We start from the raw sequence: 22,303 nt of genomic DNA on the forward strand, positions 1-22,303 counted from the left end.
CCGAAAGGATTGGTCACCACCGCATTCTTACGCGCGTTGGGGCCGACATGTGAGCGATTCGTTCGTGCCGAGAACCTCTAGCCAGTTGTCGGTACCTCTCAGCTGTTGTGATGGCACCAGATGGACATGGCTGTGCTGACTGATGCCTGTCCTGAACGTGTTCTGACTCGTGCTGCTCGTGGCATATAAGGCAAGAGCCTTGTCCTTTTCAAAGGTGGTCAGGACATCCTCCTTCCCGTCCTCCTTCTTCTCCAAGTAATCAGAAACCCCAAATTGGGACTACCACAGGCACAATGGACAAGCTCGAGAAGAAAACACTCGACGTCACCCGTGGTTTCACATATACATACTATAACAGCCCAGCAAAGGATGGTCGTCCAACTTTGCTCTTGGTCCACGGTTTCCCAGATGCGCCTGATACGTATGAGGAAGTGATTCGAGACTATCTGCTCCCTAATGGATATGGTGTGATTGCCGTAGACTGCTTGGGCTACAATGGCACCTCAAAGCCCACCGACAAGGAATCCTACAATATGCAGTTGATGTGCCAGGACCTCAAGGAGATCATTGATAAGGAAGGGCTTGACAAGGTCATCCCCGTCGGCCATGACTGGGTAAGTCTAGCCAGCTGAATGGGCTTTGCTATCCTGTCCTCCCCATGTCCCCCGCAGGTTCGTGTCCCGGTTGCTCACGAATCCTCCGCTAGGGCGCCGGTGTCGTGCAACGCTTCTACAACTTCCACGCTGACCGAGTGAGCGGCCTCGTCCTCATGAACGTCGCATACACGGTTCCGGCGCCTCAACCGTTCGACCTCGACGCCACCATCGAACTCACCAAAGGAATCTTCGGCTACGGCACCTTCTGGTACTGGAAGCTCTTTGCAGGCGACGACGGCGCCCAGGTAATTGACTCCCACCTGGAAGCCTTTTGGGATGCCGCGCACGGCGAACCGGAGACGTGGCTCGAGACGCTCTGCAAGCCCGACGGCGTGAGAAACTTCCTCCTCGCCGACAAGAGGCAGCCCACCATGGCCTACGCGACGGAGGAACGCAAGCAGAAATGGATCGCCGACATGAAGGCTGGAGGCTTTGACGCCCCCCTGAACTACTACCGAGCCATGGTCTTTGGCGAACAGGACAAAGCCGTCGCCGCTATCCCCCCCGAGAACATCCCCATCAAGTGCCCGCTTTTGTTCTGGGGCGGCAAGCGAGATTACGTCTGCCGACCAGAGATGCTGCAGATGAGTCTCGATGCCGGATTGATTCCGGATTGTAAGCAGGTCGTGGTTGATTCGGGACATTGGGCTCATTTGGACAAGCCGAAGGAATTTGGGGAGGCGCTGGTGGGCTGGTTGAAGGAAAAGTATTGAGGACACAAGATTCTGGGCATCATGTTCGACAGTAGGGCCATGTAAATGACTTCGCCGGCCGAGTAATGCTTTCGTTCTCGACTGGTTTTCACAAGCCCCAGAGGACTTTATGCCCATTTGAGACAAATAGCCCGGATTGAAACGGTCTCGGATTGGTCAAAGTTATCAAAGAGGATGGCCACCACGAGTTATCCAAAGTTCTAGTGCGTACGCTTTCATAAAAGAGGCCTCCCATGAGACAAAGGGCGAGGAGTCGGGACATGTTCATACACACGTCGTCCTCACAACCAACGGGTAGATCAGCCCAACATGTCGCTGTAGATGAGACCGCTACTACCACGAGAGGCGTCGGACAACGGACAACCAGCCATAGATTACCATGCCCACATTAGCTTATGCGCCAAAATCCGCTCACCTAACCTCTCATACAAAAAAGCATTGATCCAACTATCATTGGTGCGATTCATCCTGCCAAAGACCGCGCCGCCCTTCCACGCCACAACTTGCGGGTCTAATTCCCTCGGTGGTCGTCCGATCAGAATGTCCTTGCTGTAGCCGGGTAGTATCCCCTTTAGACTCTCTTCCAAATGCGAACCGAGTCCGGGAATCATAGATGTGCCACCCGTAAGCATGATGCCAGAGAGGAGATCGGATGTCTTCTGGGAGGAGCCTCTAGCTGCGTGGGTAATGGAGGTGACGATTGCGTTAGGGAGAGGGTAGATGGGGAGAATGTCGTCGCGGCGTTCAATGGAGAGGGGTTCTTCTTCCTCCACTTCGGGGACAGGAGGCTTCTCATCACGTGGAGCTCCGCCTTCGTTCTCCTCCCCTGGTTGTGGTGTGCCGTCCGCCAAGTTGCGGGCCGGAGAGCTTGCAGCTGATGGTTGTGGTGTTGCATCCATTTCCTTTATGTTGCTGAAAGATGGACGGCGGGAGTCATTATTGAATGCTTCGTCTTTTGTCGCTGTTCCATTGGTGAGAACGCCATTAGTGTGTCCGTTGGCCTTGGTGGCAGGCTTGTTTGTCGAGGTGAGAACTTCTTCCGGAGCAATAGCTGTCAGGATCTCTGCTTGCGCGGTCGAGCTCGGATCGTTTGGTTTGCCGTCGTAGATGTCGTAGGATTTGTCGACGAGTTTACGACGACCATTGAGTTTCCCACTGTTATCGAAGATTTGAGGTTTGAAAAGTCCCATTGGGGCGAGGACAACTTCGTCGTAGATCTTGAATGTGTACTTCCTGGTGTCCTGTCCCGGCGCACGCAAATGAAAGTCATACAATTGTACCGACACATCTGCCTCGGTCATGGTGCAATACTTTTGCTTCAGCTCTTCTGCCAGCTGAAAATCATATCGTCGGTTTAAGTTGATCTCTGAATATGGGAAGTGGTTGTAAATGATCATTTTAACAAATGTTTCCGTGATGTCCCTTCCGCCGTATTTCAGGTTGACTCGGGAGTTGTCAATAACCATTCCGTCTTCAACACACGATATCGTGGTCTTCTGGGCGCCGATGTCGACAATGCAGCAAGTCGTAAAACCGGCGCCGAAGGAAGCAGCCAAACTTTCCTGAATGAAGCAGACTCGTCCAAACCCGAACTCTGCTATAGCCAATTCAAGCAGGCTTGTTACGTATGTTCTCTCGTAGTAGTCGGGGATGACGATGACGCAGCTATATTGGTTCCAGTCTGCCCGGGTGCGGAGTTTCAGTTCAAGTTGAGATTTGATGGCGTCTTCGATAATGATGCGGATGTCATCGTACAAGAAACGTTTCGAGTCGTAGTCTTGCTCGTTGATCCACCCACATCGAATGGGCCAGAACAGTTTGTACCGCGGCGTTGACTGATCTGGGATCCGCAGAGCGGCTTTGCCGGTGATATATTCGGGAGGACCGCTCAAACCATCTGTGGTATCTGTCCACTCAATACGCATGGTGTCATTGTGCTCCGTTATAGTTTCGTATGTATTGCGACGGTTGTAGCTGGTGACCATGTCTCTGGACTGCGGCAACACCTTTCTCTTGTTCATTCTCATCCGGACTTTGAGATCCTGAGACATTGCCGAAAACTTCTTTGCAAAGTCCTCGCCAAAACGCTTCTCTGGTTCTGGTGGCGGTAAGCCATTGTCCAATTTGGCTCTTTTAGGCGCTGGTTCTCCATCTCCCTCCTCGCTCTCAGATTTAGCCGATCGGCGCGCGATGACCATGGGAACGGTCTTTGGTAGAGCGTCGTTGGCAAGACCAACTCTTAGATTCTGGGACCCGATGTGGATAACAATCGTCTTTGCTCCGCTTGAAGCTTCGTCTTCGGCCTCTTCTTCACCATCCTCCATTTCGATGTCCCCATCAGGCCCGACTGTTTTGCCTTGTGCGAGTGCCCTGTCCCTGTCTTTGGCTTGTTTCACCATTTTGTTGCGGGCTTCCTCCTGCTGCGATCGGAAGGCCAGTATTTGTTCGTCTCGTTTGAGATAGTCTGTGTAATAGTTTTTTTGATTTATGGCTTGGATCATAGGCCAGGATGTCAGCTCCATGTTGCTATAAACAACCATTAGTCTGAATCGCCATGGGGAGGCCGCCGACGGGTGCGGACTGTCGCAAAACCGAAGAGGTCTTTCGAAGACAAGGAGAACTTACTTGTCGGTTCTTTCCAGGCCTTCCTCCCGCAGGAGTGCCTTTCCGCTTTTCTTGCCCACCATCTTTATATGGTCTGCCTCAACCCCTTTGGAACTTTTTATGATTCAGGATGGAGTTGAACCAGAGGCGTGACGGTCTTCGTGGATGTGGTGGCAGTCTACTGTAGCATTCTGGCGCAAGATTGGGCGGGAAGAGTGTGAGGTCCCTTTTCCTGGTGGTACAATGTGTGGTATGAGAAGGCGCAAAAGGCCTGAGTCAAGTTGTGCTGGTTTGGAAGAGGCTGAACTCCGCAATTTGTAGGTGGTGGCACGGGTTGAGAGAAGCGAGAAAAGTTCCAGGAAAGTCCCGCCCCGGATCATCGGCGGTCAGTGGCTTGACACTCGAGGCTTCGCCCACCACATCATCTCTGTCCTTCTATTTTCTCTTTTTTTTTTTGGTCCTTTCTTCACAATCTAGGTGACATTGGATCTCCAGCGAAGGCAGATAAAAGTAGCCAGAAGTAGACACTGTCTGCACGTCGTCCTGATCAGGCTCTATTCGACAAACTACCAAAGTCCCACATCGAAATCAAATCAGCGACATGGTCTTTTCGTGACCAGTTGTCGACTCTAACCCGTTGAAGCCGACCGTCTTCCATCGTCGGACATGGGTGGCTCACTATCAAAATACTTCACCAATCTCATTTGGGGCAAGAAAGATATCAGGATTCTGATTCTTGGTCTTGTGCGTTGTTAAAGATTTCTATCACCAGAGACAAAATGGGCTGACAGGTGTTGACTAAGGACAATGCCGGCAAGACCACCCTTTTGTACAGACTCAAGGTACGCCATCGTTGACGGATTTGGTCCTTGATCTAAATGAGACAGATCGGCGAAGTGGTAACTACGATACCGACAATTGGATTCAATGTCGAGTTAGTCTTGCACAAGGATTATATCCCTAGCATGAGAGACTAACTCCACTCTACTAGGTCCGTCCAGTACGGCAATCTGAACTTCGATGTCTGGGATTTGGGTGGACAGACCTCAATAAGGCCTTACTGGAGATCATACTACGCCAACACCGCCGCTGTGATATTTGTCATTGATTCGACCGACATTGAACGATTAGAGATCGCCGCGGACGAACTAAGGTCGATGCTGAATGAAGATGAATTGAAAGATGCGGCTTTATTGGTGTTTGCCAACAAGCAAGATCAGGTACGGATCTTCCCTCGGCTTCTGGAACTTGGCTGACGGCTAGTAGCCTGGCGCACAAGGCGCAGGAGAGATCTCTGAAGCTTTGAAACTGGGCGAGCTGAGAGACCGGAATTGGAGTATTGTTGCGTGCTCAGTGATTGATGGGAAAGGGATCAACGAGGGCATGGATTGGCTTTCGTAAGTCTGTCAACTCGACGTACACGTCGAGCGTTCTAACGCCCTGCAGTCAAACTGTGCAATCAGAGTCATGATGTCTGTTAAGATATACCCATGCATCAATGCGGCGCGCGTGCGAAGAACATCAACACCATTCTGCATCTGGTCCATACGAGAGTTTTCAACTACACGGCCTAATTCCCTGGACATCCAGATTGGATTGGAACCCACAGATGAAACAGGAAGAGTCCTGCTCGATCAAACACACACCAAAATGCTCTGCGAGCAACACCTTTGGTGCGGGGGACCTCGAAGAGCACCACTCGAGCCGTGCTTGTTGCGCCTCGACCGAGCACCTTGCTTCCCATCTAGGTAGGTCGGCTGTCAGATTGAATTACCGTGAAAATCAGGGATTAGAGATGACTGTACGAGGATGGGGGTTCATGTTTTTGACTGGAAAGGCCTTAGAGCAGGCTTTCGAATGATGAGGGACTGGAGCCGATTGGTCAATGGATAGGATGTAGCGTTTGAGAAGGCTCATTCGTGCTCCATGTAGTATAAAATGCTGGTTGAATGTATGACAAAGTGCTCGAGAGGCGAATGTGGGGAGACGGCCATAATAGTCCGCAGTTCGAAGATCTAGACTCGTTCAGTGTCGCTGAAACAAATCATTCTTCGCGTCATCAGAGTCTCCAAGCCTCCTCCTGATTTTGCTGCCAGAGAAAGAAGTCATTCGCTCTTCGGCGGCGTCTAGATCGCATCCGCTCCCTGTTCATGTCCCTGCTATAAATTTCTATCCACCGTCAATCTGTCACGCTGGCTCGATCAAAGGGCTTACTCGTTTTCCTCGCCTCCATCGCCTTCTTCTCCCTCGTGACCATCATCAGCCTGGCTCCCTTTCGTGCAGCTCCTCGGTTGGGTTCGATCTTGAACCAAATCCGACCCCTCAAGCCAGCCTCTTCCTCTACGTCCTCTTTCAGACCGGTGACCACTTCCAGTATGACTTCGGCAAAGTTTCGCAAGCCTCCGCAGGCGCCCCCGAGCTTCACGGCAACTCCTGAGTCGCTGATGAAAGAAACAAAGGACATGTTGGCTGGTTCCAAGAAGATTACAGACGACATTGTGGCTCAAACCTCGCAGAAGGATGCGATTTTTCAAAATGTGCTTCTTCCCATGGCGCACGACGAGAACCAGCAGACGTTGAAAGCCCACATCCTAGGTTTCTACCAGTCTGTCTCCACCGACCAGGCACTGCGGGATGCTTCAACAGAGGCAGAGAAACTCATGGACGATTTTAGCATTGAGGCTGCTATGCGGGAGGACGTCTTCAATCTAGTGGACGCTGTGCTCAAGAAGGGAGAGAAGCTGGATCCCGAGTCCCAGAGATTACTAGAAAAGGAGCACAAAGCCTTTGTACGGAATGGCTTGAATATTCCCGCAGGGCCAAAACGGGATCGGTTCAAGGAAATCAAGAAGAGACTCAGCCAGCTGGGCATTGCGTTTTCCAAAACGCTGAATGAAGAGAAGGGCGGTCTGTGGTTTACCGCCGAAGAGCTCAACGGTGTTCCCGAGGATGTCCTCTCTCTGTTGAAGAGAGAAGGGGACAAGTACTGGTTGACCTTCAAATACCCAGATCTGTTCCCTACTCTCAAATACGCCACAAATAGCGCCACGAGACGGAAAGTCTTTGTTACTAACGAGAACAAATGCAATCAAAACGTTCCGCTGTTCCGAGAAGCTATCCTGCTCAGAGACGAAGCCGCTCGCCTGCTTGGGTATCCCAATCATGCTGCCTTCAGGATCGAGGATAAAATGGCAAAGACCCCCAAAACCGTGGACGATTTTCTGGCCGATTTGCGCAGCCGGTTGAGCCAGGGAGGTCTTGATGAGATTGCAACTCTTAAGAAGATGAAGGAACAAGATCTGAAATCTCGCGGTGAGGAATTTGACGACCGCTATTATCTGTGGGACCACCGCTTTTATGATCGGATGATGGAGGAGAAGGACTACCAGCTGGACCAACAGTTGATTTCGGAGTGGTTCCCACTGCAAACCACGATCAAAGGCATGCTTGAGATCTTCGAACAAATATTCGGCCTTGTCTTCGTGGAAATCGTGGGCGAGGACCGGGACACCGTTTCACCATCCGGCAAGGGTGAGGATATTGTGTGGCATGAAGAGGTGCAGGTCTTCAGCGTCTGGGACGATGAAGGCGAAGGCAGTGGATTCGTGGGCTACCTATACCTGGACTTGTTCCCTCGTACTGGGAAATATGGACATGCGGCCAACTTCAATCTCCAACCGGGCTTCGTTCAACAGAACGGAACGAGGAGGTATCCAGCCACAGCTCTCGTATGCAACTTCTCCAAACCCACGGCAAAGAAGCCCAGTTTACTGAAGCACGACGAAGTCACCACCCTCTTCCACGAACTCGGTCATGGCATCCACGATCTCGTATCTCGTACAACCTACTCGCGATTTCATGGTACCAACACTGTGAGAGACTTTGTCGAGGCACCGAGCCAAATGCTGGAGAACTGGTGCTGGACACCATCTCAGCTCAAATCGCTGAGCAGACATTACTCGACCCTGTCGTCCGATTATGACGAGGCATGGAAAGAGGCAGCTGGTGGATCGGACGTCGAAAAGCCCGAAGAACGCATCCCGGATGATCTGATACAGAAGCTGATTAAGACGAAGAACCTCAACGGCGCCTTGTTCAATCTTCGTCAATTGCACTTTGGCATCTTCGACATGACGATACACGAGCCGAAAGATCACTCCAGTCTCGAAGAAATGAACATATCCGAGACATACAATGCCTTGAGGAAGGATATCAGCAAGATTGACGGGCCCGAAGTGTTCGGCGAAGGCAATAGTTGGGGGAACGGACAAGCCACCTTTGGCCATTTGATGGGTGGTTATGATGCCGGTAAGTCTCCCGCTCTCCGCCACCACTGCTTCACTTTTCTTTCTTCGTTAAGCCGGATCCTCTCCCTCTAGGTGACTCTACTCACATATGTCTCGTGCAGGCTACTACGGCTACCTCTCCTCCCAGGTCTACTCCACGGACATGTTCTACACGGTCTTCAAGAAGAACCCTATGGATCCCAAAGAAGGCCGCCGCTACCGACATACTGTCCTCGAGAAGGGCGGCAGTCAAGACGAAATGAAGACTCTGGTCGATTTCCTCGGCAGGGAGCCCAAGACAGACGCATTTTACGAGGAGCTCGGACTCACAAAGGGAACGCAATCGGGGGCCGGTACGAGGAGTTGAAAAGCAGGAATTCTCTCGGGCGTGCAGGGGTCATTTAGTTCCTTAGGTTGTACATATTTCTCATCAGCCGGAACAGACGACGGGCCTGTTTGGGGAGCTATGCAATGCATCAGGTGCGAGATTTTGTGGACCATTGGGGCTGCATACGATAGAATAGCATGTCCCAGGCTGTTGAAAGGGAGTGCCTCAGTACATCTTTGCGACATGGCTTGGATAGAAAAAGGTGGAAAGATAAGAAGCAAGCAGGTGAATATCCTTCGAGCGGTACTATGGAACAGAGGTGAATCCTTACCTCTCTGATAACCATCTTCCATACCTTGAAATGTGTACCATAGGTACCTTCAGACATATTTAACAGGCAGATGATGTACACTATACACTATAGATATCCGCCAATCGAAAGACCCGGCGCCGTCACCTTCCTTTTTAGGGACCAAGGTTTGAGGACTCGCAGACCAACGAAGGTCTCGTACTTGGAAGTCGACGTGTGCGAAGGTAAAAGTACTCGCTCAAGTGCAGAGAGAAAAGCGTCGAAAGTGCATGGGAGGGGCGACCGCGCAGGCGGTGTGGAGGGCCGGCCAGTATTAGCTACGGCAAGACGCAAAGAGGCAAAGAGACTGAAACGAGAGTGTTACTTCTGTTACATTGTTGAAATCCCCATAGACGACTACTGGTACACATAAACCGCCCTCTATTCCCTCTAACTCCACATCACACTTGTGGCACCGCACCACCGTTGTCTTCGCTCGAACTTCAGCTCCCCATATTTAGTCACATACGGCCTTTCGCTCTGATGGCAAATGAAAGCCCGGTTGCCAAGATCATGCAGGTCCATGCCTTTGCGCCCCCATACACTCTCCATCTCCTCTCTCTTTTTCGACTTTGGCTTCTTCCGCTTGATTCGAAGCTTCTCAAAGAAGACATAGCTCGCGTAAAAGACCGGGCTTTCGGCGCCGTCCGTGGGACCGTGCTTCTTTAGAAACCTGCCTAGCTGTGCTGCCGTTGCTTTCATCCCTGTTGATTGCGCAAGAGCCGCATTAATGGTGCGAGTGAAGCCCGCGTTGCTGGCCCCCGGCATTTCTCGTAGAAAGCGATTGATTTTGGTGCGGATGTCGTCGCAGGTATCATACACAGGGACGGAGTCTATTTCTTCACCATCAAGGTGGATTGAGGAGACGTCGTTGTCTCCCGCTCCGCCTCGTTGAGATTTGGAGCTGGCATCTTTCTCCTGCGCGTTTCCTTTCTTGGTGGCCGACTCATCTTTCTTGGCCTTCTTGTTCGGTTTTGGGACTGTGGAGTCGGCAGTCCCATCCTGAAAAAGAGGTTAGGATTAGAGTCGATATTCGAATGAACAGAGGGTTATAAAAGAGCCAGAAAAGGACGACGGCAGAAACACGAATATGGAGGACGTCAAGTGTTATAAAGTGGCTGAAGAACAGAGCGTGACGCGAGAGGATAGCAAGAAGACCCGTCCAACTTACAACCAAGTCCACGTCGTTGTCCTTGCTGTCGCTCTTGCGTTTCTTACTTGCTGTGGACTTACCCCCGTCGCGCTTTTGAGCGGCGGAAGGAATGTTGACGCTGCGGTCCTCGAGAGCCTTCTTTGCAGGCATATTCATCAATTGGGAAAGATTCTGGAGATTGGATGCGATGTTAAGAAAGGAGTCTTGGGATTGTGGTTGGGTCTTCCCAGGAAGAGACATATTGGGCCAGAACTCCGCCGGAGGGGTCGAGGCTTTATACAAGTACTGGTAGAAGTATGAAGTCGTGGGATGATCTCATGGAAGGGTGATCAGGCTGGTGATCAGAGGATACTACGACGTCAGAGGTGGAGGGAGACCACGAAGAGTACCAGGACGCCCAGAAGATCCAAGAAGCTTGGACAAGTGGGTGACAATGACCTGACGGAAACGCGAAACGGACAATCGTGATCAACAAAGGCAAACAAGGCCCAACCAAGGTCTGCCACTAGCGCGTGTCCAACGCGTCTGATGGACAACGCCTGATCACGTGGTTCTACGACAATCCCACCCTCGCTTGATGACGTCGAGCCTCCTTTTCCTACCCTGTTGCCTCGCTACCCCCTCTGCTTCTAATGTGCAAACCTAAATGTGAGCATCTTGTTTCCCTTATCCGTCGTTGTCGCAAGGTATTGCCGTTGCTCGTCCTCCGTCATCGAGTTCCATTTACGGTCGCGGACTCTGAAGTTGGAGTCAGCAAAGGAGACGGAGGCATCGAGATGGGGACGTGGACGACTTACTTATTTCTCCAGACATAGAACCATTTTGCGAGAAGGAATAGGACAATATTGTACGCGCAAATGCCGATAAGAACCTTATATCCACGTCGATATTGAGGCTGATCGTCGGCTCTGAAAATCTGCGCGTTCCATCGCTGTCAGTAACAACAAGTCCTCTGCAAGAATTGGAAAGGGATCTTCACATTTGATCCGATGATGTTACTCGCTTGCACAAACATATTGTATAACGCCGAAGCCACAGTCCGTGTTCGAACTGAACCAGCATTACGGCTGGTGATCGCTACGTGTATCGCATGCACATATGGAGCGCCCACGAGCAGAGTGGCCAAAGTATATTTGACCCATCTGGACGCCTCCCCAGGCAAGAGCTCCGAGGCAATAAGTAATGGCATGCACCTGAAGCAGAAGGGATGTCAGCGTGGTCTCTCGGAAACGACCCCCCGTGCACGCCTCCGCGTCGTGCACCTCGGACTTCAGTAACAGACATCGAATATACAGAACAAAATCGACTCACCAGATCTGGCTGAGTAGTGCAACCAGGAATCTTTGGTTCATCTTCTCAGACAACCAGGTAAAAGCGAGGAGGTTAATAATGAAGAGTGTGTATGAGGGGATGGTGAGCATATTGACTTCAAACCTGCCGAAGGATTGCTTCAGGATCAACGACAAGTACTGGGTGACAGGGTAGTTTGGGATCAAAAAGGACAGCCCAATGGCGTAGGTTGGCCACATCTCCCAGTCACAGAGAGCGTAGAAGAGTAGTTTTGGCGTGACAGCTTGTCGATTGTGCATGTCGGCTTTGCTAGGGTCGTCCCGTAGGATGCGGTTAGCGATGATCTTTTCTTCCCGCTCACTGAACCAGCCCTTCTTTCCCCGGAACCACGACGCCGTCTGATATGGCGAAGGGGGCAAGTAAAAGTATGTAGCGATGCCAATGAGCCCTGTCAGCGTTCCCTCGAGGGCGAAAAGCCAGGCCCACCTGTAGGGTGTCTCAAATTAACAACTCCTCTCATCCATATATGTATTGAAACGTACCCTGGGAGGCCATTTATGCCGCGCATGTTGAGGATGGCACCGGCCAGAAAGGCACCAACAATCGATGTGGCTTGATATGCCGTCCAGAACCAGGCCAGTCGTGCAGGAAGCTCTCTGCCCTTGTAGTAATATGACAAGTAAAGAATGGTATCTGGAATGAAGTGCACTCGATGTCAGTCGTAGTCCCGAACCAGGGAATTGTGGTGACTTATCCCCCCTTCAATCGGCCCAAGTAACGCTCTACAAGTATAGAAGGACGATCTCCCACTGAGGAAGGCTTGGAAACTTGCAACAAGACTCCAGCAGATCATTTGAATTGGTATCCAACGGTCTGGGCCCAGCTTCTTAGATATCAGTTGAGAAGGTAGCTCCGCCGATAAAAAACACAAGTAGAAAATAATTTGTCCGTAGTTGTAGTCGTTGGTTGTCAAGCGGAGGTCACTGAGCATATTGTCGGTCAAGGCTTGGACGATGTTTGCTCTGTCAAGTTGTACTGATATACCATCAATACCTGAAACTCGTGTTTGAACAGAGAGAAGGTGCTTCTCGGGGCACTCACACGCAAAGAAAGCAAGACAGACCCAAGAACAGATCTTCAGATCGATTTTGCGAACGATTCTATTCTCCTCGACCGGATCCCATTGGAACGACGGGTCGAATCGATGGCGACCTTCCCACTTGTCAATAGGGACGTAGTTCTCTTCGCCTCGGACGCGAAGGAAGGTCTTGTCCTCGGTAATTGAGCTGCTACCGGAACTAAGGCCATCCTCGATGGTAAGAGTAACCGGCCCAGTCTCTCCTTTGAGGTCGTTTGCTGGCTCTAAAGAGCTCGCATTTGACTTAGGGGACGGCGCCATATCTAGGCCAGAGAGGAAACAACTCGAAAAGCTTGCGACACTGGTCAAATATCTGCGTAAATGAGCGATTCCGACGGCAGCTGTTATCTTATACCTACCATGAAAAACCCGAGCTTCAGATCCTCACACTTCTCCCCGTTCACTCACCAAGCCGTGCTCCATTTTACTGGCACGGAAAGATCAGCGCGCACGTTGCATGCTTGCGACCTTCCTGCAAGGTCTGTCCTCCGTTGACGATGCTCTCACTTCGGCAGACAGAACCGGTAGGACATGACCTCGACGGGTTGAGTCTCCAGACCTGAATCTCTCAGCCTGCATCCAATAAAGAGACTGTTCACGGTAGGATAAATTGCTGATCTCAGTGCGCAGCCTCACCGACAGGGGAAGACGCCGTCCGAGATGAGCCCGACAGCGAGGATGAGGCACGTTGTATCCATTCTCCAAAGTATCCCGAGCTCCTCGACCACTGTAGTTCAATCGCAATTGGTTCCCGTTGCTTATCACACTGCATATAGCGGCGCAGAGTTGGACCTGCAGAGTGCCTCGCGCTGCGTAGAGTGTGTACCTTCCCACTTGAGTAGATCACGCAATATCGACCGAGAAGACGTGCTCACCACTGAGAGCACCTCAACTGATCCCCAATGGATCGCAGCCATGTCGTGACAAGTGAACCTACGGCTGAATTTTTCGACATTGTCGTGACAGATATATTCACGGTCCAACAAACGGAGAAGCGCACACGGCGGACGTCGCCCTGCGGGGTTGATGTCTCGGATAGAGGATTGATGAGCGAATCCCAAAGTTGGAGCAGTGGTCAGGGATTTTGCGTGCCGAACATCCTTGGTACAGTATAAAAGAGGGGAATGTCACCGGCTGCATTCTGGTTCGATTGGATCAGTATTCAACCTAGATCTGCTGTAAGAACGTATTTCGAAATGGCGACCACGTCCGCACCTGCCGCTCTGAGAGGCGCCGTGGGAGCGTACAAGGACATCCAAACTGTGAGTTTTTCCAAGGAAAAAGAATTGAAGGGCACGGATAGGTTTGCTGCGGCGAGCTTTCCACACTATCTCCCCGTGTGGGATAACGAGAAGGGTGAAATGTAAGTGCTTGCACGATGAGGTGGTATCTCTTGGCTCTGGAAGTCTAACCAGTTCTCTGGGTTTACACAGATATCCGCCTTTGGAACCATTCGACCATTACGAGCACGGAAAAGATGCCGATCCTTCGTTCAAGAACCTGCTGAAGGCCGGAAGCCAGATTGAAAACATCACTGCGTCAATTGGGGCCGAGGTGACCGGTGTCCAACTGTCTCAGCTCGACGACAAAGGCAAGGATGAACTGGCTCTCCTCGTTGCTCAGAAGAAGGTCGTCGCATTCCGAGACCAGGATTTTGCTTCTCTTCCGATCCAAAAGGCGTTGGACTTTGGGCGGTACTTTGGAAGACTGCACATTCATCCCACCAGGCAAGCTGAACTCACGCGTTCGAGTCGATACCGAAACCCTCGTGCTGACCTTCCATAACAGTGGTGCTCCAGAGGGATTCCCTGAAGTCCACCTCGTCCACCGTGGTGCTGAGGACAAGTCCTTCCTTGACTTTCTCAGCAGCCGAACCAACTCTATTGCATGGCATAGTGATGTAACATATGAGAATCAACCTCCTGGGACCACCTTCTTGTACGCTCTGGATGTACCCGAGGCGGGTGGCGATACTTTGTTCTGCAACATGGTCAAGGCATATGAACGGCTCTCTCCGGCTTTCCAGGAACGCCTGGCGGGTCTGCAGGCTGTTCATTCCGGATACGAACAAGCCACAGCTGCCAAAAACAAGGGAAGCATCTACCGCCGCGCACCAGTCTCGTAAGTTTCCCATGCTGGCTTCATTGCGGTTTACTGACGGGGTGAATAGGTCCATCCACCCGGTGGTGCGAACCCATCCAGCAACGGGCGAAAAGGCTTTGTATATCAACCCGCAGTTCACCAGATATATTGTCGGGTTCAAACAGGAAGAGAGTGATTATCTCCTCAAGTTCTTGTATGACCATATTGCCCTTAGTCAGGATATCCAGTGCCGTGTCAGATGGAAGCCGGGCACCGTCGTTGTTTGGGACAACCGTGTCACAACGCACTCTGCTCTGATTGACTGGCAAGATGGCCAGCGACGACACATTGCACGCATCACGCCTCAAGCGGAGCGCCCCTCTGAATAGATACTCCAAATCGGGGTTGCAAATTGGCATGACACGTGCTGGCTCGGGGATTAGACGAGCGCCAGACCTAACAGTCTTTCAGCATAGCATTAGACAGTCGTTTGCAGGAAATAAAATTCAGAAGGTGGTCGAAGATGTCTGCATTTTGTAATAACCCATGGCGACTTCGCATTGAGTACATCCCGGCATTGCGGGCGAGGAACATAATCGCCTCCAATTGCAACAAGGTCGCTTTAGGTTCAGTCGTGTTGCCAAAGGCGATGCCCACTATCCACTCTCTGTGCAAGACCCCTTGATTCTCTGATCCACGCCGGACGCCGGACGATGCGCATAATACGACATGCTGAACCATTTGAGATTCTAGTCACCCTCGAGTCTAGCGACCACGGTGCTCATTTCGTCGTCGCTGTAGATCCGAAATCCGTTCTCACGGGTGACGCTCGCCAGTTGTACGTTCTTCGCATCCAGCTTTTCCTCCATAACTTGCTTCAATGTTTTCAACACTAGGGTCTCAGCCTCTTCCAGAGTCAAGGATCTATGGTATTCTGATTGCAACTCCGCCTGAGCGCCTTCACTGCCGGATCCGATGGCTTTTGCGTCGTAGCGGTAGAATGTGCCCGAGGGTTCTGCGTGATACCTAGAGCGATGAGCGATGAATATCTCAATTGCGGGAAGTCACTTACAACTGTGGTCCTTGGTCGTCGTCCCAACCTGCGATCAATAAAGCAACACCAAAGGGGCGACTCATGATTGACTCTTCTCCCTGTGCTCCTTCACCGAATCTCAATGCTAAATCGCAGATGGCCTGCGTACAGCTCTCGACACCAAGTTTCTCATTGAAATTGAAGGCATGGTTTTGTGACTCTACCCTGGCATGCTCGATCATACTTCGTGCATCGGCTTGAAGGCCTGACATAGCGCATCCAACGTGTCTGTCGATCTCCACAATCTTTTCTATGCTGGAGGAGACAAGCAAGGGAGACGTAACGCGTTTCTCGACACCGAGGAGGACGCCATGTGATGTAGCAACCTGCAAATAATGAGCAAGTCGGCAAACGGTTAGGGAGTATTGACCGTACACCAATGGCCGTTGATCCGAGCTTGATGGCCTCTAGTGAGTATTCAACCTGGAATAGACGGCCTTCTGGCGAGAAGGTGCTGTCGCATATTAGCCGAGGGTTCGTGCAAAAGCAAATAGGCTCACTTGATTCCTCGGTCGTATTCTGATCGTGCAATAAACATGGCGAGAACCGGTCCAGATGCTGGCTGATAGAAAATCAGGACTGTCCTATAAGACTAGGTCTCAAGGGCAGAAACAGTGAAAATAAGGGTCAGAGTTAAGGAGGAAAAGCGAGAGTTCTTGGGACTGCGTGTGAACAGGCAAGCTCTGGATGCGCAATCCAATCTCAGCCTTGTCAGAAATGTCTCTCCGCAGCCAAGCCTCTTCAGCTCAGCCTCGCAGCCTCGACGCGCCAATACATTGATAAACACCAACTCGTCCGCCAACTCGTCCGCAGTCGCCTGCTGGGTGTCGCTAATTGTCAAATAACGATGACGGCCTGTGGAGATGACGTCTCTCCATTACAGAAGTGCATCTGCAACTGACCGACGAAGCACCAATCTTTTCAACGGCCCGTCACGCGTGAATTCTACCAGGACAAGAGACGATAGACCATTTGCCCGTGACAATGGCTCTCCAATTCTCCCAGATGCATTCAGCGATCCTGCAGATGGAATTCATAAGCCTTCAAAGGCCGAGAATCGAGTGAGCGGTCTCGAACATAGGCGGCGGGAGAAATCGACGGTTACAACGACAGAGACCATTTACACAACGAGGAGGACTCCGAAGAAAGAAACATCGAATACTGAAAGCCGGAAAGATAAGCGGACAGTAGCTAGCCCTGTTCTCAAGCATCCGCCGAAGGAGGACAACCGTACGTACCCTGAATGCTCTCGACTTACTACGCGCCTCTGACAATCCTACAGTACCATGGGCACCCGCTGTTTCTCTAATTCCCCATTCTTCTGCGCCCCTGGCTACAAGAGTAACAGCACCGCCTTTGTCGCGCCATGCTCCGGTAGACCTCGACCCTGTCCCTCTCGAGGCAATGTCAATGCAAGAACAAGAGCGTGCGTTATTGGACGATTTACTGTATGTCTTTATGGGCTTCGAGGGACAGTATGTCCGATTCCATGATAGCTATGATCCCGCTGAGGAGAAAGACCGCTTGAATGGGCCATCATTTCATCCACTTCCAGGTCTTGATCCCAGCCTGAGGGATTTGACAAGTTCTATGCTTTCGATGGCTACCCATCACTGCGCGATAGAGGCTTTCATCGAGGTCCAAAGTAGGGAAGAATTCGGCTCCGTCAACCACGCGCTTTGTGCCGCCATCCGGAAGCTGTTGAAAGACTATCTCATCTTGATTGCACAGCTGGAGATGAAAGTCCTCACTGACCCAAACTTCACACTACATCAAATGCACATCGCGGTCATCCCAACCGCGCAGTGTCTAGCTCAACTGTACTCTCTTGCCCAGGAATTGTTAAAGAAGAATTCTTTGCTGGAAGAGGACATCGATGACTCTATTGACGACTTCGACGCCGACAATATCATTGAGCGACTAAAGGAAGGCGGTGATCTACTTCCGGGCAGTCTTAGCAAGAAACGGTGTATAGGTGGCAACGTTTTGGGTCTATTGACAACCAGACTTTCCACGTTCTCTGGAGATCCGGCCGCTCGATCCATCCTGGAGATGCTGTTACGGGAAGCAAGCAGACCTTACATGGTGATGCTGAATGAATGGGTACATCACGGCGGTATCCACGATCCGCATTCGGAATTCTTGATCGGAGAGAGGGCCAGCATCAAGCGCGAACGCCTCGACGAAGATTACACAGATGAGTACTGGGAGAAACGGTACTATATCCGCGAAAAAGAAATCCCACCTCAGCTAGAATCAGTTCGAGATAAGGTGCTTCTGGCTGGAAAGTATCTCAACGTGGTTCGGGAGTGCGGTGGTGTCAATATCAGCAGCAAAATTGATGACACTCCGGCAACGTTTGATGACCCGCGATTTCTCGATAATGTCAACAATGCCTATTCCTTCGCGAACAAGGAGTTGCTCCAATTGCTCCTTACGAAGAATTCGCTGCGAAGTCGGTTACGGTCGATGAAGCACTATTTCTTCCTTGACCGAGCGGAATTTTTCCTGTACTTCCTCGAACTCAGCGATTCAGAGCTTCGGAAAAAGAATCGGGATGTCAACGTCGGAAAGCTTCAGTCTTTACTGGATTTGGTCCTCCACCAACCGGGCAGCATCGCAGTAGCAGACCCGTTTAAGGAGGATGTGAAGGTGAAAATGAATTCGGTAGGCCTGACACAATGGCTGATCAAGGTCGTCAATTTGCAAGGCATGGACCAGGACAATCCAGATTCGATGATGGACCAATACAAGACGCCGGCTGCTGCACAGGCTTCTATGACTGAAAAGTTGAAGGATGAGAAGAAAAAAGAGGAAGAGAAGGACATTATCGGATTCGAAGCACTAGAGCTTGACTATTCTGTGCCCTTTCCGCTCTCCCTCATCATCAGCCGAAAGACGGTTTCGCGATATCAACTGATCTTCCGGTACACCCTCGCGCTGCGTCATCTCGAAACCCAGCTGGTGGGTTGCTGGTCGACTCATACGAAGGACAAGGCGTGGATCCACAAGTCCTCTGATAAGAGGTTTGAGTTGTGGAAGCGGCGGGTGTGGACGTTGCGTTCCCGAATGCTTGTCTTCGTTCAACAAATGCTCTTCTTTGCCACTGCGGAAGTAATTGAACCAAACTGGCAAAAGCTCATGGTGAAGGTCGACGATGCAGAACGTGATGATTTTGAAGAGGTCAGGCCAGGGCTCAATCCGAAAACAAAGCCAACAGTGGATGAATTGATGCAAGATCATGTCGACATGCTGGACTCTTGCATGAAGGATCTTGGATTGACGCAAGCGAAATTGCTCCGTCTGCACGCGAAGCTCATGACCGGGTGTGGGATGTTTGCCTCCTACGTTGAGCATGTCACCAAGTCGATCTATGAAGCTGACACGAGTCTTCAATCTAAACCTGTCAAGCCCGGGGCAGATGTATCTCCGGCAGCGCCCACAGATCCAGCACGAATGAAGAGGATAGAAGAGTCGATCAGGAAATACGAAGAGCACTTCAATAGGCATCTGAAGATCTTGATTGATGCCCTCAACTGGTTCGCAACCACCGAGACGGTCTCTTTGCTCAGTCTCTGCGGAAGGTTGACGAATGCTGAAGTTCAGAAGCGAGATGATTTATTTCTTTGAAAAGTGGTGAAGGAGGATTTTTTTGGTTCCCTCATACCTCCATGTTCCGCAATGGGCAGTTTTGCATGAGCTTTCGCACTTGGGAGTGTTATGAGATTGATGAAAGTGCATAAATGCACCACGGCGAAGACTATGAATGATACCCACACATACAATTGGCTGTTGACTTGATTACTATGCTTCCTTGTTTCCCCTGCCTCACCAAAGACGTTACACCTGCGAATTTCGTCAACTTGGCTCGAATGACACTTGACACATATAGACATCGCCTCACGCACCTTCGACTTCTGCTCTATTTCTTTCCGTCTCTAACCTCGACCCTGTTGGGATGTCTGCCACAGTGCAGCACTGCCCTGAGGGCACTGCGGACTACGATGCGCCCGTGTCGAGTGCTAGGCTAGGTTTAGTAGTCAAAGTGATCACAACTGAAGTCGTGCTCGTGATGCTGCACACACGGGATCGTGGCTCCGTCCCTAATTCACCATGAGAACGACAACCACGCGATCAAAGTCTTCCACGGCCGGGAGACACGCTCCGCCAGCACCAAAGTTACCTGTGGCAAGAGGTAGAGGACCGGATCTTGAACTACAGCCTCGACCTGCAGAAGACAACGTTGGCATCCTGGCCCGGAGACTGATCCCATTGTGTTTCATGCCATGTCTTGTCCTAACTTGGAGTAGAGGGTTTGACTATGTACCGACTTGCTTTTGCTGACGGCAGAACAAGATCGAGTGTGCCAGGTGTAAAGATCGTACACCAGGGCCAAGCAGGAGGAAAACGTGAAATGGATGCCTTGCTGTGAAGGAAATGGCATGACAAGATGAACACATTGATTGCTGGTGTAGTTCCAGCGTTTCAGGATCATGCCTGGGTGTGGAAACGAGAGACGCATGTTCTGGGCGCGGCCAGTGCACTCAATCAGGTGGATATTTTTACCTACCTTTATACTCAGCTTTGCATCTGGTGGTCGTTCGGTCATTCGCTCCCTCGCTGCCCATTCCCTTCTCCATCATCTTGTCTTGTAGACACAGGGCTTCAGGACTGTTGCCTCTTCCCCTGGCGGATTCTCGCTATTCTCCACCTCATAACCCAACCCGCCACCGCCAGCACCAGCCCGACCTTTTCCCTTCATCTTCGCCTCCTCGATCTTCTGATATTCCCTTCCATTCCACTTTAGCCCTTCATATTTGCCAGCACTCGGCACCCCGGACTTGACGAATACCATGCTGACGAACATCTTATTCGATTTGTCCACACTTTCTTCGCGCAAGAGGAAACCGCGCCGAGAAAAGACACGGACAAAGGCAGATATGTCCGTCTCGTCTCCTGTTTCCTCGATGGTTGTCGAGTCTTCTACAAACAGTTCTTCTTGGATATCATCATGGCTTCCCTCAGTTCCGTCGGCACGGGGTTTCTTCTTGAGCTTTTGTTTTTTCCGCTTCTTACCCACACTGTTTTCCACGCTTTGCCCAGGCTGTCTTTTCGCCCTTCCAAAGCGGGATTTGACCTCACTTACCCAGCACTCTCCCTTTCCATCCCCTCTCAGTATTCGCCATGCTTCTTCCACAAAGGTAATCCAATTCGTGCCCATCAAACTGAGGCAGAAAATCGCTATGTCCACCTCGCCGTCTCGTAATGGCAGGGAGGAGATATCCGCCTTCGCAACCAAGGTGTTAGGAGCATGGAGATCGAAGTTGTGAAATTTTAACCTGAGGGCTCTGATGACAGATTGGCAGCCACGGGCGAGAGGAGCGTCACCGCACCCTAAATCAGCAATTGTGCAGAGCTCCGTTTTGCGGCGAGGGAGCGGAAAGCCCCGTAAGCTCTTCTTTGGTTCCTTGCCTGAATGCTGTCTCTTGGAGTCGTCGGCTGTTGTCGTGGGTATTTGCCCTCGGGTTTTGATTGCAGAGATATATTTATCTACCGGATTGACAGGCCACGAGTCTCTCACTTGTTGCGAAAAGCCGGTGTGGTACTCGGCGAAGAGGTCTGGTGAATTGGTGAAGAGGTCCATAGCGGCCGAGGAGGTAGTCGTGTAGAGGGTCTCGTTCAGATGCCGGAAGCGGGCTGATGTGAGTTTATTGCGCATTTTGGCTTGCAAAGGGGTCAATTTCGCAGGCAGCGGCGGCACTTGTGGAAGAGCTTTAGTGATACTATCGCGCGGAAAAGGCTTTGAAGAGGATGTTCCTGCATCGTCGTCACTAATCCTTCGATTGCCATTGCCTGCTTTGCGCCTTTGACGGTTCTGGGCCGACTGCTGTTGGGCCCTGTATGTCGGTCGTGACTCGACCTTGTTTTCCTTCCTGTGGCTCTCCCGATCTGTTGCTGAAATGTCTTTTCTGCCAGCCTTGTCTTGTTCACTTTTTCGGTGACCATGTCCCTGATGTCCGTGCCCCTGCTCTATCCTGGCAGGTTTGGCCCCTGCGCGCTGGTTCCATAGTGTCTCAAGCTCAGTCCCCGAGACCTTGGAGGCCTGAAGACGGTCAGGAAACGCGTTCTTCCTCTTTTTGGAGGCCGAAGTGGAAACACTGGGAGGTAGTTGGGCGTTACCAGCAGAGGCAGGAGTTTCCTGGACGAGAGAAGTTGAGTCGACGGCCCAACCTGGAACAGCAAACATGATACGTAGTAGACCTTCAAGACCAGGGTTATGCCGACAGCGTCATTGAAGAGAGTTAGTTATGCTGCAGGTCTCGGATGGTTTCCAAGCCAGTGGTGGTGTAGAGCTGGTGCAGGCGGTGCAGGCAGTGCAGGGCACTTGAGAAAGTGGTACAGAAAAATTTACTCGGTAAGTACATTCCCACAGCCCGCAGCCCGCAGCCCGCAGCCCTGGCCTGCCCAGGCCTGCCCTGGCAAGAGCCGCAGCTTGCAGGTTTGGGGGCGGCACGAGCGGGGCCTCCGCCGGTCCCATCGTTATTGGTGTACTAGCTGGCGAGACTTCAGCCCAACAACCCCCTACCTATGCCTCATCGACTGATGGACGT

At 51.4% G+C, this 22,303-nt stretch overlaps 10 protein-coding genes across 10 annotated transcripts; 5 read left to right on the forward strand and 5 right to left on the reverse strand.

Moving 5' to 3' along the window:
- Positions 1-293: 293 nt before the first annotated feature.
- Positions 294-1,369, forward strand: A1O5_08021 (uncharacterized protein; the record flags this gene model as incomplete). Its single annotated transcript, XM_007748606.1, has 2 exons — positions 294-614; positions 707-1,369. 2 exons carry the CDS (start codon positions 294-296, stop codon positions 1,367-1,369), a joined length of 984 nt encoding a protein of 327 aa, XP_007746796.1.
- A 374-nt stretch (positions 1,370-1,743) lies between these two features.
- Positions 1,744-4,056, reverse strand: A1O5_08022 (uncharacterized protein; the record flags this gene model as incomplete). The annotated part of the gene is made up of 2 exons (XM_007748607.1): positions 1,744-3,895; positions 3,995-4,056. The coding sequence occupies 2 exons, from the start codon at positions 4,054-4,056 to the stop codon at positions 1,744-1,746; spliced, it is 2,214 nt and encodes a 737-aa protein (XP_007746797.1).
- A 583-nt stretch (positions 4,057-4,639) lies between these two features.
- Positions 4,640-5,374, forward strand: A1O5_08023 (ADP-ribosylation factor-like protein 1; the record flags this gene model as incomplete). Its single annotated transcript, XM_007748608.1, has 5 exons — positions 4,640-4,717; positions 4,777-4,815; positions 4,861-4,907; positions 4,965-5,193; positions 5,240-5,374. 5 exons carry the CDS (start codon positions 4,640-4,642, stop codon positions 5,372-5,374), a joined length of 528 nt encoding a protein of 175 aa, XP_007746798.1.
- Positions 5,375-6,348: 974 nt separating this feature from the next.
- A1O5_08024 (thimet oligopeptidase) lies at positions 6,349-8,626 on the forward strand (the record flags this gene model as incomplete). Its single annotated transcript, XM_007748609.1, has 2 exons — positions 6,349-8,281; positions 8,382-8,626. 2 exons carry the CDS (start codon positions 6,349-6,351, stop codon positions 8,624-8,626), a joined length of 2,178 nt encoding a protein of 725 aa, XP_007746799.1.
- Positions 8,627-9,326: 700 nt separating this feature from the next.
- Positions 9,327-10,329, reverse strand: A1O5_08025 (uncharacterized protein; the record flags this gene model as incomplete). Its single annotated transcript, XM_007748610.1, has 2 exons — positions 9,327-9,938; positions 10,108-10,329. 2 exons carry the CDS (start codon positions 10,327-10,329, stop codon positions 9,327-9,329), a joined length of 834 nt encoding a protein of 277 aa, XP_007746800.1.
- A 389-nt stretch (positions 10,330-10,718) lies between these two features.
- Positions 10,719-12,778, reverse strand: A1O5_08026 (uncharacterized protein; the record flags this gene model as incomplete). The annotated part of the gene is made up of 7 exons (XM_007748611.1): positions 10,719-10,827; positions 10,887-11,005; positions 11,069-11,282; positions 11,401-11,865; positions 11,922-12,087; positions 12,130-12,414; positions 12,481-12,778. 7 exons carry the CDS (start codon positions 12,776-12,778, stop codon positions 10,719-10,721), a joined length of 1,656 nt encoding a protein of 551 aa, XP_007746801.1.
- Positions 12,779-13,713: 935 nt separating this feature from the next.
- On the forward strand, positions 13,714-14,988 carry A1O5_08027 (taurine dioxygenase; the record flags this gene model as incomplete). Its single annotated transcript, XM_007748612.1, has 4 exons — positions 13,714-13,880; positions 13,951-14,261; positions 14,317-14,638; positions 14,688-14,988. The coding sequence occupies 4 exons, from the start codon at positions 13,714-13,716 to the stop codon at positions 14,986-14,988; spliced, it is 1,101 nt and encodes a 366-aa protein (XP_007746802.1).
- A 360-nt stretch (positions 14,989-15,348) lies between these two features.
- On the reverse strand, positions 15,349-16,230 carry A1O5_08028 (proteasome component PUP2; the record flags this gene model as incomplete). Its single annotated transcript, XM_007748613.1, has 4 exons — positions 15,349-15,625; positions 15,672-16,018; positions 16,068-16,146; positions 16,193-16,230. 4 exons carry the CDS (start codon positions 16,228-16,230, stop codon positions 15,349-15,351), a joined length of 741 nt encoding a protein of 246 aa, XP_007746803.1.
- An 866-nt stretch (positions 16,231-17,096) lies between these two features.
- A1O5_08029 (uncharacterized protein) lies at positions 17,097-19,322 on the forward strand (the record flags this gene model as incomplete). Its single annotated transcript, XM_007748614.1, has 1 exon — positions 17,097-19,322. One exon carries the CDS (start codon positions 17,097-17,099, stop codon positions 19,320-19,322), a length of 2,226 nt encoding a protein of 741 aa, XP_007746804.1.
- Positions 19,323-20,331: 1,009 nt separating this feature from the next.
- On the reverse strand, positions 20,332-21,939 carry A1O5_08030 (uncharacterized protein; the record flags this gene model as incomplete). The annotated part of the gene is made up of 1 exon (XM_007748615.1): positions 20,332-21,939. The coding sequence occupies one exon, from the start codon at positions 21,937-21,939 to the stop codon at positions 20,332-20,334; it is 1,608 nt and encodes a 535-aa protein (XP_007746805.1).
- Positions 21,940-22,303: the final 364 nt, after the last annotated feature.

Source organism: Cladophialophora psammophila (genome assembly GCF_000585535.1).
Source record: "Cladophialophora psammophila CBS 110553 chromosome Unknown aczJe-supercont1.12, whole genome shotgun sequence".
Lineage (NCBI taxonomy): Eukaryota > Fungi > Ascomycota > Eurotiomycetes > Chaetothyriales > Herpotrichiellaceae > Cladophialophora > Cladophialophora psammophila.